This window comes from Stegostoma tigrinum, chromosome 3, assembly GCF_030684315.1.
Source record: "Stegostoma tigrinum isolate sSteTig4 chromosome 3, sSteTig4.hap1, whole genome shotgun sequence".
Classification (NCBI taxonomy): Eukaryota; Metazoa; Chordata; class Chondrichthyes; order Orectolobiformes; family Stegostomatidae; genus Stegostoma; species Stegostoma tigrinum.
The window spans coordinates 79,909,950-79,923,774 of record NC_081356.1 but is presented as its reverse complement, the minus strand read 5'-3'; the positions used below and the strand labels follow the sequence as shown (position 1 = coordinate 79,923,774).

The 13,825-nt window shown below is 41.5% G+C and overlaps 1 protein-coding gene across 2 annotated transcripts in view; it reads left to right on the top strand.

Moving 5' to 3' along the window:
• The first annotated feature begins 6,619 nt into the window (after positions 1 to 6,619).
• Positions 6,620 to 13,825, top strand: part of LOC125451335 (calcium/calmodulin-dependent protein kinase type IV-like) — a 105,414-nt gene continuing 98,208 nt past the window's right edge. The window contains exon 1 of one of the 2 annotated variants that reach the window (XM_048528352.2): positions 6,620 to 7,002. In XM_048528352.2, coding sequence (XP_048384309.1) covers positions 6,887 to 7,002 — 116 coding nt within the window. In that variant the 5' untranslated portion in view covers positions 6,620 to 6,886. The remainder of the gene's footprint in view (positions 7,003 to 13,825) is intronic. The other variant, XM_048528354.2, reaches the window with a different exon arrangement.

The following is a 13,825-nucleotide window of genomic DNA, read 5'->3' as shown; positions in this document are numbered from 1 at the left end:
AGTCCGAGTCTGATGGTAGATTCAGACACAACTTTATTTTGGTACAATTTTGTTACCGCTTCAGATTTTCTTTTTTGTAATACACAGAAAAACTTCAAATTGTATACAGTTAAGACTGAGTGTGCATACACCACCTTGTTTGATACTATCGGTCAGTGGCACTGCATTATCCCTCTGTGGTTGGCTCTCTGGTACAGTATCTTAAAGAGATAGCAGGCTGGTGGTCCAGTCCCGGTCATGATGTTTTCACAGGCTTGCTTATCTTTCTCCTTGAAGCTTCTCATAATGGATAACATTTGCTAGCTGTGTGTTCTGTCCCATTTAAGACAGATCTGCTATTGTTCTACTTGCAGAGACTATATTAAGCAAGCATTTTCTAACAACTTCTAGCTACTGTAGCCATGGGCAGCCGTTAGCCATTCTGTGCCACCCAGTCACAGGCAGCTCCAACAATTTCCTCCACTTTGATTCCTCCTGAAGCAAATCACAAAGCACACAAGTATACAGTTGGGCAAACATTCAATATCCACACAGTTAGTAATACATTTAGTTTCCCTATCTATGGCTCAGTAAGTGGCAATTGGCTTTCTGTAAATCAATTGTTCCTGGCAGTGACATAGGCTTTCTGGTGATGACTTCAAAAGGGCTTAGTCCTGTTGTTCAGTTGGGGGTCACTTAGATGCTGCACAGTACTATTGACAGGGCTTATACATAGAACATAGAACATTACAGCACAGTACAGGCCCTTCGGCCCTCGATGTTGTGCCAACCTGTCATACCAATCTCAAGCCCATCTAACCTACACTATTCCATGTACATCCATATGCTTGTCCAATGATGACTTAAATGTACCTAAAGTTGGCGAATCTACTACCGTTGCAGGCAAAGCGTTCCATTCCCTTACTACTCTCTGAGTAAAGAAACTACCTCTGACATCTGTCCTATATTTTTCACCCCTCAATTTAAAGCGATGCCCCCTCGTGCTCGCCGTCACCATCCTAAGAAAAAGGCTCTCCCTATCCACCCTATCTAACCCTCTGATTATTTTATATGTTTCAATTAAGTCACCTCTCAACCTTCTCTCTAATGAAAACAGCCTCAAGTCCCTCAGCCTTTCCTCGTAAGACCTTCCCTCCATACCAGGCAACATCCTAGTAAATCACCTCTGCACCCTTTCCAAAGCTTCCACATCCTTCTTATAATGCAGTGACCAGAACTGTACACAATACTCCAAGTGCAGACGCACCAGAGTTTTGTACAGCTGCAGCATAACCTCTTGATTCCGGAACTCGATCCCTCTATTAATAAAAGCTAAAACACTGTATGCCTTCTTAACAGCCCTGTCAACCTGGGTGGCAACTTTCAAGGATCTGTGTACATGGACACCGAGATCTCTCTGCTCATCTACACTGCTAAGAATCTTACCATTAGCCCTGTACTTTGCCTTCCGGTTACTCCTACCAAAGTGCATCACCTCACACTTGTCTGCATTAAACTCCATTGGCCACCTCTCAGCCCAGCTCTGCAGCTTATCTATGTCTCTCTGCAACCTTCAGCATCCGTTGTCACTATCCACAACTCCACCGACCTTAGTGTCGTCTGCAAATTTACTAACCCATCCTTCTACGCCCTCATCCAGTTCATTTATAAAAATGACAAACAGCAGTGGACCCAACACCGACCCTTGCGGTACACCACCAGTAACTAGTAACACTTTTGGTGGTGCTCAGCGAGCCTTTGTTTTATCATCCAGTTGGTTCATTCCACTTGCCCTGATGATGGAGGGTGATGAGAGCAGCGGAGGTCCCTTTTAATGTTTAGCAACTTTCAAACTTCCAAGTAGACAGCACCTGTGAAATGCATTCCTTGGTCAGAGTCTATGCTGGCTGGGACTCACCACTGAGGAATGTAATCCTTGCACAAAACTTTAACCGTATGATTGGCTTTGGCTTGTTGGGCTGGAGAGGTTTCTACCCATCTGGAGAATAAGTCCACAACAGCTAGGACTTCAGCATAGCCTCGACATGGGGGGAGGGACATGTAATCGACTTGTATTTGTTCGAACGGTCCTCTAGGAACAGGGTTTCTCAATGGGGGGTCATGGCTGTGATGCATCCAGGATCGTTCTTCTGGCAGGTCATGCAATGATCTGTTACCACCTGGGCATGCTTCTTAAAACCCCAACCCACCAGCTCTTATGGCATCATGCCGTCATTTGCTACGGAGCCAAATGCCCCCATGAATGGATCTGTTGCACCAAAAAGGGCATTAATGCCTGCGGGGCCACGGGTTTGTCGCTCTCTCTGTCTCCAGATACCATCGTCTTAGTTTAATTCCTGCCTCAATCTTGTTTTCTTTGCAGGAGCGATGGCTCTGCATATCCTTTAGGTCTTGTGAAAAGCGTCCTTAATTTACACATTAAGGCACGTTCCATTGAACGCTCTTCTGGTGAGGCCGCCTGTCGGTCGGCCAGTGTTTCCTAGTTTCTGTGGTGCTTTGATATGTGCCTTACATTTCAGGATGGAGACTCTTGGGGTAATTGTATGGCTTCAAGGATATTTCAGACTTCATTCCCATCTCGGATGGGGCTATCTGCAGCTGTGGCTTGAAATCGTGGGCTACTCCAAATGCACAGGGGGAATCTGTGTAGATATTAGCTGTCTGTCCCTTTGCTATCTTGCATGCTTCCGATAGAGCACGCAGCTTGCCTGTTAGGCTGATGTACAGGTGGGTAGACTACCTTTTGCCACAACTTCATGTAGATTGGTGAATGCCCCTCCCGCTTTTCTGATCCTGTTTTCAATGGAAGAGGATCCGTCTGTAAAAAGAACGATGTCCAGATGCTGCAGAGGCTCCTCTGTTGCTAGCGTGCTACAGCTATTTGTTTTAAAATTTCCCCACAGTCATGTTCTTCATACCCATCTCTTCCCTCTTGTTGTCTGCCTGGGAGCATAGTTGCGTGTTAACTGGGCTAGGAGGAGATTGGGTCTTCTAAGACTGCTGTCCAGCGGGTCCATCTGGCTGCCGTTACTTGTGATACTCTATTCACTGACAGTAAGGCATGTACTCTGTGGGGACACTTGAAGTTAGAAACCTGCAGTGGCCACTACTGCCTGACATGTGGCTTCCATGGCTCTCAAGTAGCCTATCCATCACAGGGCTACTGCATCCAATTTTGCTGAGAAGTATCCAATAGGTCTTTGTAAATCTCCATGTTCTTGCATCAGTATTGCTGTCATGTATCCTTCCTTTTCACTTTCAAAAAAGTAAACAGGTTCCCACTGTCAGGAATTCCCAAAGCCAGTCCTGCAACTCTTCCGTGAAGTTGATAACCTCTTTTGATGTTCTCTTGACCTTTAAGTTGTTCAGTAGCTGAGTTAATTGTGTGTAGGAGTCAATTCAGTTCCGATTAAAATTACAGTCCTAAAAAGGATCTGAGTTCCTGGATGGTACTGGGCTCTTGGCCCTTCCAAATTGTTGCAGTTCTGTCCTGGCTAAGTTCTCATTTTCCCTCTAAAATATTTTGCCCCAAATACACAACCTCTTCCTGCAACACTTGAGCTTTGTTAAAATTCGCTTCATTTCCTCGGGAGTGCAAGTGGTCCAGCAGGATTCACAGATCCTGTTTGTGCTGTTCCTCTGCATTGGAAGCCACCAGAATATTATCCACGTACTGAATAACTGCAGAAGACATAGCAGGTAATTCTCACATGATTTTTCAGGGCCATGTGAAGTACAGTAAGACTGCTGTGGAAGCCCTGTGGTAGCCAGGACCGGATGTACTATTGTTGCTGGATGGTGAAGACAAACCACTGTTGGATTTCAGGTGCCAAGGGTTCTGACCAAAATCCATTGGCCATATCCATCACTGAGAAGTATTTATGTTCCACTGTGAGGGCATTAAAAATGGTGGCGAGATCTGCAGCCAAAGGAGCTTTCTGATCTATGCCTTTCTTCGGTCAACAGTCAGGCGCTAACTTGCATCGTATTTTCACAATGACCATACAATGTTTTTGAAGGAGCTGTGTGTTTTCACCAGTATGTCTTGTTCTTCCAGTTGTTGGATGATGGCAAGATTCCTGTGATTGAGGCTGGGCTAATGGGGTATTGTTTGCTGCATGGAGGGGTGAGCACAGTGAATGATGCTGGTTCCTCCCTGAGCAAACCTCAATTATTCTTATTCTTTGTTCAAATTGGGTGGTTTTTTTACCTCTATTTTTCGTGCATCTTATAGACCAGGTCACTTTACTATCCTCAAAGCACAAGGAGGAATTTACCTGAGTTGGGATGCTCATTCCCAACAGATCTTGTTCCATTGGTCCTACCCAAACTGAAGTTGTTAATTCATGCGGTCCCAATTTAACGAACACTGGACGTGTTGTTTTAATAGTGAGACCTTCGCCTCCCACTCCATGTACTGTTTGAGTTTTCCTATCCAAGGGTAGCAATTTTCCTATCCTTGACTATTTCCATTACAATCTTGAATCTAACTGAGTTATGATCGTCATCTGAAAAACGCTCTCCCATTAATACTTCAACCACTTGCCCATCTTTGTTACTTAAACTTAAGTCCAGGACCACCCCTTCTCTATACTGGCTTAAAAAGTACTCCTGGATGCATTTTAAGAATTCTGCTCTCTCCAAATCTTTCACATAATGACTACTCCAGTTAATGTTGAGGAAGTTGAAGTCACCTAAGATCACTATTCCATTGCTTTCACATTTGTTATACTTGGTGTAGGAAAGGATGTCCACAACGAACATATCTCTTTTCAAATTAACCCTGTGGCAACCAACAGAGGGTGGAGCTAAGTTAACAAATTCACCTTCATCTCTCTCTACCCTGGACCATAGGTTAGTTGGGGATATCCCACCTGGAATCATAATAAATCAGGAATCATTGCCCACATTCCAGTTGTATTAGAAACCAGTGAAACAAAGTAAACATTAAGTATTATCTTAAGTAACCCCTATCTTCTTAAAAACTCAGAATGAATGCAAGTTGAACATGAATTAACAGGCAGGTTACAGTCAATTATAAACCATAAAAACCACACATTAAATGGCAGATTCTCAGTCTGTATATCACCAATCATAGTCACAGTCTTTCAAAACATTTTCTTCCTTACAAAAGATTTCAGCTTCTCTATCTGGAACTAACTAAATCCTCACACTGACAAGAGCACTCAACTACCCAAATTCTGCGAGAATAGTCCTCACCAAAACTGGCACACATCTACAGAGCTTCCTCAACTTGGTCTGAATCAATATTATCTCCAAGTGACAGAAACTGCTGCACTAATGATATGTTTGCTTATTTTTACTGTATTCTTCAAACTACCTGTGCTGCACCACTGGAAACATCAATAACTACTGAAGTATTATTCACCCATGGGATGATGACATTGCTGGTTGGGCCAGAATTTATTCTCTGACCCTAGTTGCCTTTGAGAAGGTGGTGATGAGCTGACTCTTGAACTGCTGCATACCATATACTGTAAGTAAACCGACAATGGTGCTAGGGAGGAAATTCTATGTTTTTTGATCCAAGGACACTGAAGAAAGTGACGTATTTCTAAGTCAGGATGGTGAGTGGCTTGGACGGATATTGGCTGGTTGTAGTGTTCAAATGTATTGACTGCCAGTGTTAGTGGGTCATGGAGCCATAACTAAAGCATTCTTTGACATCTTAGCAATTGGGAGGGTGAAATTACTTTCACTTTTCACTTTCCCTTTCCAGTAGGGTCTAGCTCAAAAAACTTCCAAGTTTTGAAGCCGTGGACTGCAAGGGAATTTGACTAATTGGATTACCTTTTCAAAGAATCAGCCAAGACACAGTGGGTTAAAGGCCTCTTCTAGCATAACACAGTATGTCATGACTCAACATTTCTGTGATTAACCAAGAAAGTTACCAAAATCCCCTTTGTTTTTGCTACGAACCACTATTTGGACTTATGTCAGGTACCTAGCATAAAAAATCCTATATTAAATGACAATGCAGAACTTAGCAGGTAAACGATATGAATTGATTTGTTTTATAATCAACCTGTTCAGAAATATTATTACACACCCTGAAGCGGGTGTGATTACACTGGCTCAGACGCACGGATACTACCACTGCTCCACATGATGGAAATCTACTTAGAAATCAGGGATTTGAGCCTGGCAATGCCGGAGGAACAGCTGGAGGCATCGATCACATCCCGCGCCCCGCGCTGAGCGGCCGGTTACGGCTCGAACATTCTCGGTGTTCTTGCAGCGCCCATTACCCACGCGCACCCGCGACCACCTTGTAGCGCGAGACAGTCCGATTCCGTGACTCTGCCCAACCGACTCACACATGCGAGGGCCAGGGTTACTGAACCGCCACGTCCCTGATCAAAATAAAACCTAAATAACTGCGGATACTGGAAACCAGAAACAAAATCAGAAATTGCTGGAAAAACTCAGCAGGTCTGGGCAGCATCTGAGGAGAGAGAGAGAGAGAGCAAGATTTAACATTTCGGGTCCAATGACCCTTCTAGAGTATGTCCCTTGTCAAATTGTTGTTTCCAGTGTCGAACTGAGATAGACAAACTACACGGTAACATCTGACAGCGGCGTGTTTTCTCCGTGTATTACGGTACGGCCGTTATTCCAGTGGCAGGTGTCTGTGTACTTCAGTAACGCCAGTGAAGTCGCACACACTCGGAGGTGCAGCTCCAAGTTTGGGGATCTTCTTCTTATCGCTTGTTCTACTTTCAATTTTGTCGCGCTCGCGTTTTTTTTAATCAAAGGAACTTGACGAACAGGAAAAGAGCTTCACGCGTGCCACCCCCTTCTCGGCGTGTGGTCTCCTTCGTGCGCTGCTTGCTCCTCGGCTTCACTGATCAGTGTGTTCCGGCAGATGGCCACGATGTTGCAAGTTGCCAGATCGGCAACGAACTGTGATTACTGGATCGACGTCTCCAACAAAGAAAGCGCCCTGGAAGATTACTACGAGATCGAAACGGAACTTGGACGGTATGTCTGCAGCCAATTCCACTTTCTATCGGCACGTTTCAATGTGATCATTCGCTCAAAATGATACTTGCAATCCCAGGGTTTTTATTTTATTTGCAGGTTTGGTACAAGACGACGTTAGCTATGCTTGAAAATGATCAACCTTCCGCACTTTTATTTAAACCTTGGATTTATATTAAAATTTAAACCTAAACGGTTCCAGAGTGATGCATTCTGGCATCGGTATCTCCACAAGCAGATGGTTTCTCTATCTTCAGTTTTGAAAGCCAAAATGAATAAACAGTCGAGAGTTATATTGAAGTGTTACAGACTAATATTTAGAGTGCTTTTGACGTGAACATGTTTGCCAATGGAGCCTCTGAGCCCTCGATAATCTCAATGACTGAATTCTTCATTCATTACTGTTCACCATCCTAACACCATAGCGGAGTTGCTTCCCTAAGTATAGTTCTCAAGCAATATAACTTCTTGTTTGACATCAAGTCCTGTGGGTTATCGTTCTTCCGTTTCATACATGCGGACAAGGTTTTAGAATAAGAAACCCGGGAGGCTTATTAAGGCTCAGTATTGTGTAAAGATGCGAAAACCACTTAGTGGACTTTTTTTTCTGTTATTCTCTTTGTTGCGATAACATTGTCTTCCTAACTAAAACTTTCGCAGACTTAAGAATCCATCTTGAAGCAAAAATTACTTCAAGTCAGGATAATGGTCTCTACATTTTTTTAGAAAACAAACGTGTTGGCCGTTATTCATGGCCCTTGCTATTGCAGGACATTAAAGTGGGTATTAAGCGTACTCAAATTATGCTCAAATGGATAACAGTTTGCCCATTTTCTGTAGTTTAGTCTGTTGGTTCCTGAAGTAACCCTTTATTCCGGTAGTTTGGGATCAAGATGCTTAGATGCCCATTTTTGACGAAGAGAATTGATTCAAGTGGTAAAAAAGTGGTACAGATTCATGCCGGTTTGGCGTGCAGGTATGCAGCTTTTGATATATTACGACTGTCTTGGGGGATACCTAAAGTAAATGTTGGTGGGGTTTCCAACTTTTCGACCATTATCTCACGTTTTTGACAGCAAACGTAAATGTGGATATTGCGTCCGTACAGTGAATAGCATGCAGAAACTCATTGCCATGGCTCAAATGTGTGGAGAAATTGCACTATCAGCAGCTGATTCACTGTTGGTGTACACAAATACAGTACAATTTAAGGGGGAAATGAAGGAAAGAAAATCAAGGGAGACGATTCACAGAGCATTCTGTTACTGAAGAGAGAGTACTGAGTTTGTGTTCTTAGACCTCTGTTCACTAATTCCCTGTTAAGAATAAGATACCATCATTATTGTTACCTTTCAGCCAGATATCCCATCTCTGCAAATTCTATCAATTTAGTGGGCCGGGTTTCCTGGAAGGTGACTACAGTTGAAGAACTTGTCTGATGGAAAATCTATGGGAAATAAGTCTATAGATTGAAATAAATACAACAAAACAAAAGTAATATTAAAGTTCTACAAAATTTGTTCCAGCTGTCTACTGACGTTGCTTGTTAATTTGTTCCTGAATTGCATTTCTGGTTTCTGCTAAATGTGTAGGATTAAATGTTCCAGTATCTATAAAATCCTCAGCATTTCTGCAGAATTCAAGGGCAAAGGTTTAGTTCAACTGTTCTCTGACATCACTTACTGTAGGCTGTTGTACATCTGTCAATTAGCAGGAAACTGTAAAAGTGCATTTCCATGCAAGCCCTAGTCTGCCAGTGACATTCAGTGGTTTTGTCTGACGATATAAAAATACATCTCATTAACTTTGAAGAGCTTTACATTCAAGCTTGACACTATAACCACATGCCTACACTAATCCTACCCACACACATATTTTTCTAGTTCCTGGAAGACTACCATTGCACAGAATGTATGTTGAATTGGGTCATAACAGTTATATCATATGTAAAGTAGATTTGAGCAACACAATATCATAGAAAAATCCTCAATTTTTCTCTTCAATATAATTAATTTCAATTCAGGCTAGTGTTTAAGCTCCAAAATTAATTTGGTCAATAGTTGGCTTTAAAAATCTTCCCATTAAAATATTCAATTGTTGCATTTCTATAACTCATTCATTAGGTATTAACCCTTAAATTGTGGGGACCACCACCTAATTTTCCTGCAACATTATCCTTTTAATTTTTTTAGGATTAATTACAAATTTTTTAATAGCAATGTCTCAATTGATCTTTTGATCTCAGTTGCGACCACCAATGTCTTTCTGTAATTTTTTTTTGGAATCTACAACAATAAAAGCATGATGGATACATCAAAAGGAGTTAATTGAACAAACATCAACGATCATAAATATCCAGAATACACAATATCTTAAATGATCAATTATAATAGAAATATATAGAACATAAGTATTTATGTTCTAAACTAAACTTCTTAAATTTCCTTCTGCACCCATTTATCTTATACCCTCTAAAACCTAAGTCAGATATTTATCAAAATTTGGAAGATTAAGTACTTGGTCTGAATCTGTTCTAATGACTTGCATACTGGTTGAGATTACTTGAACCTTCTACTTCTATCAAGATTGTTCCTTCAAATTTCTCCCAATAGTCCCACGGTTGTAGATTCCCAGCTCAACACATGCAATGTGATCACCTTAAGCCTGTGATATCTTGGATCAAAACTTAACTGGTTCTAGTACTGCAGTTACTGTGGAGTCTTGCACCAAAACTCTTTCTGTTGTCAGCTTGGCCACCCCAGAAGTCAAACGCTTTGTTAGGAATCCTTCAGTCAAGAAGAGGTTAAACTCTTTTAGGTAGAATATTAAATTTTAAATAATGTCTGCAGGAAGGAGATGATCCTTGGCCTACAGTCAAATTGTTCTGCAAAGTAAAAATCTTGGGACTGGAGTCACAGCCATAATCTACCCATCCCTATAATTAATTTGTTTATCCTTTGCTATTCTGTTGTTTAACTCCTAAGCAACTTTGTTTCTTGATCATTGCTGGAAGCTAAGTGCGTGATCAGAAATTCACTCTGAGAGAAACCTAGTTCTTAAAGACCCCACAAAATAATTTTCTTCCAGTAAAAGTACATGGGCCATTGAGCTTGTATAAGGTTATATAGGGTGCTTGTGCCCTGGGATAGGTATTTTTTTAAAAGGAAACATGCAATGATGCCAACTACCACAGGTTAACACTAATGCTGTGACCACATTCTCTTCTAATGTGACCATTGCTGGGGACTCATTTACTTTACAGTTCTAATTTAAATGTAGATGGTTTTATTTATAATGAGTTATTTAGAGCAAAATAGCACACATGCTTTCAATCCATCAGTCATCTAACATCACTTTTATTACTTAGTTGTATTTAAATATTAAATAAATTTGGGTGTCATCAACAAGGCCAAATGTTTTCCAAACAATTGTCCTTGATCAACGTGACTTGCTAGGCCATTTTAGAGGGTAGTTAAGGATCTATCTCATTACTTTGGATACAGACCAGGTAAGGAGAGCAGATTTCCTTTTCCAGTAATCAGTAAACCAGATATTTTACAGTAACATTTCATCGCCACAGTTTCTGAAGCTTGTTTTCAGCCCCAAAAGCTGCCATATCAAAATTTGAACTCAAGCCTCCAAAACCTGGATATCTGGATAGTTAATCTAATGACATTACCACTACTCCACCATCTTGCCTTATGCATATACTAGGTAGCCCTTTTATAGAGTAGTAGAGTTACACAGCATGGAAACAGACCCTTCCAACTCATCCATGCTGGTCAAATATCCTAAACTGATCTAGTCTCATTTACCAACATTCGACCCATATCTCTTAAACCCTTCCTAGTCATGTATACATCCAGGTGCTTTTTAAAGTGACATAATAGCACTAGCCTCCCCCACTTCCTCTAGCAAATCGTTCCATAGGTGCACCACCCTCTGTGCGAAAAAATTACCCCTCAGGTCCCTTTTAAATCTTACCCCTTTCATGTTAAACCTATGCCATCTGGTTTTGGACTCCCCTGCTGTGGGGAAAAGACCATCGCTATGCTCCTTATGATTTTATAAACTTCTGTTAGGCTACTCCTCAGTCTGTAATACTCCACAGAGGAGAGTCCCAGCCGATTCGGCCTTTCTCTTTAGCTCCAATCCCAGTAACATGCTTGTAAATCTTTTCTGAGCCCTTTCATGTTTGACAACATCATTCCTATAGCAGGGAGACTAGAGCAGAATGCAGTGTTCTAAAATTGGCCTCATCAATATTCTGTACAGCTGCAACATGACATCCCAACTCCTATACTCAATTCACTGACCAATAAAGGCAAGCACTTTCTTCGCCACCCTGTCTCTGTGACACCACTTTGACCTGCAATCCTAGGTCTCTCTGTTTGGCAACTCTACCTAGGGCTGTAACATTAACTGTGTAAATCCTGCTCTGATCTGTCTTACCAAAATGTGACACATCAGATTTATCTAAATTAAACTCCATCTGCCACTCCTCAGCCCATTGGTCCTGTTGAACTCTAAGATAACCTTCTTCACTGTCCACTAGATTGCCAATTTTGGTGTCATCTACAAATTTGCTAACCATACATCCTATACTCACATTCAGGTCATTTATATAAATGACAAAGCAGTGGACCCAGCACCAGTCCTTGTGGCACATCACGGGTCACAGGCCTCCGGTCCAAGAAACAACCCTCCACCATCATCACCCTCTGTCTCCTACCATTGAGACAATTTTGCCAGCATTTAAATGTTTAACATGTTCCTCTTCTCAACTATACCAGTCTCAGGCTTATCTCTTTTCTCACTATCTCTTTGAGGCCCTCCCCACTTTCTAGTTTAAAGCTTCCAGAGTAGCTCTCGTACACCTCCTCATCAGGATATTGGCCCCCTTCCAATTCAGGTGCAATCCATCCTTCTTATACGGGACTCTTCTACCCAGAAGAGATTCCAATTATCTAAAAATGTGAATCCTACCCCCTACACCAGCTCTCAGCTACACATTCATCTGCCCTATCTCCTATTCATACTCTTACTAGTACATGATACCAGGAGTAATCCAGACTTCTGCCTAATTTCCTACATTCTCCCTGCAACATCTTGTCCCATTTTCTTCCTTTGCCATTGGTACCAATGGTACAACAACCTTCTGCTGATCCTTCCCCCCTTTGAGAATATTCTGCACTCTCTCGGAGACATCCTTGACCCTGGCACCAGGGAGGCAGCTCACTATTCCGATGTCTCGCTGTTGGCCGCAGAATGTCTGTCTGTACCCCTGATTGGAGAGTCCCTAATCACAATCAATCACGTGGAACCTGGCATCCCCCCTTTACAGCACAGCCAGTCTTGGTACCAGAATCCTGGCCGTCAGTGCTGTATTCCCCTGAGAGACCATCATCCCCCACAGTATCCAAAACAGCATGCTTGTTTGAGATGGATATAGCCACACCCTGCACTTTCTGCCTATCTTTCCTACTTTTCCTAGTGGTAATCCATCGACCTGACCATGCCCATGGTTTTTCTATATTCCTGAAACTGCCATTTATCACAGTCACTGGCTCTTATAAATTCCTTATTACCTCGAATTGCCTCTCCAGCTGTTCCATCATCCTGATAGAATTTGTATCCAGATAGACCTCCTGAATACATAATCTCTGGGAAAGCTGAAATTCTTCTGATCCTTCAACCTGAATACCTAGCCTGTTCCAACCCACCCTAATTGTCATGACCACCTTGCTTCCATTCTCCATTTCCACAATGATGAACAGAGTAAACCAGGCTCATTTGTCACCTAAACAGCTGAAGAATTATTTTTCTTCACTGGTATAATGTTACTTTAATGTAGCTGGACTAAATTGCAGTCAAAATGGAATAATAAATAGTTGACATAAATTCTCATTAGTGTGAAAGAGAAAAGGCTTACATAAAGCGATATTGGCAAGATAGTTGAAGCATGATATCTCATCATTTGGGCAATGATTTTTCTCAGTGCTGTGTGACATGACAAGTACTGCAATTATCATCCTACTGTTCAATGTTTTAAGCCATTTTAATTTTAAATAGTAGTATGCTTTTAAGTGCTGGTGTTCTGCCTCTCAAAACTCATCTAAAGTGGTGGGAAATTTTCAGTTGCTTACCAAAACAACTGTTGTGCAAGTATACATGTCCTCTGTTTCACTTATTGATGCTTTATTCAAACTCTTATCATTTGAAGGTGGGTGGAACATGTACAACAGTGAAAGGAATGCTCAAGTGTAGTGCATTCTGGAGATGGAAAGAAACCTGTTTAATGCTAACATGGCTATTGGTTGGAAGTTCTTATATAGCTGAATCATCTCTGACCCAGATCAGCATACTATCTAGGTTGATTCAGCCACTGTATGAGAAAATTTGCCAACAGTGTTTGTCAGGCAATTGACCTTTATATCAAGTTTGAAAAATAGTTGCATAAAGCAAAAGCGAAATATTACAGATGCTGAAAATCTGCAAAAATACAGAAAGTGCTGTAAAAATTCAGCAAATCTAGCAGCATTTGTGGAAGAAGAAATTTTGAGCCAAATGTGATTCTTCTTAAGAACTGAAGGAACATAGAAATGTGATGGATTCCATGCTGTTGAATGTTTAGGGTGGGTGTCAGAAAGAATGAAAGGTTAGGTTTGAGATGGGGTTGAGAGCAGAAAGGATTAAATATCAAAAAAAACACATGGAATGAAAGGAAAAGGCAGCGGTAATAGTTATAGTAAAGGAACAAAAAATTTGTTCAGATAAGTGTGAAAGACAGAATAATGAATATCTGTGTCCAAAAGCAAAAGCA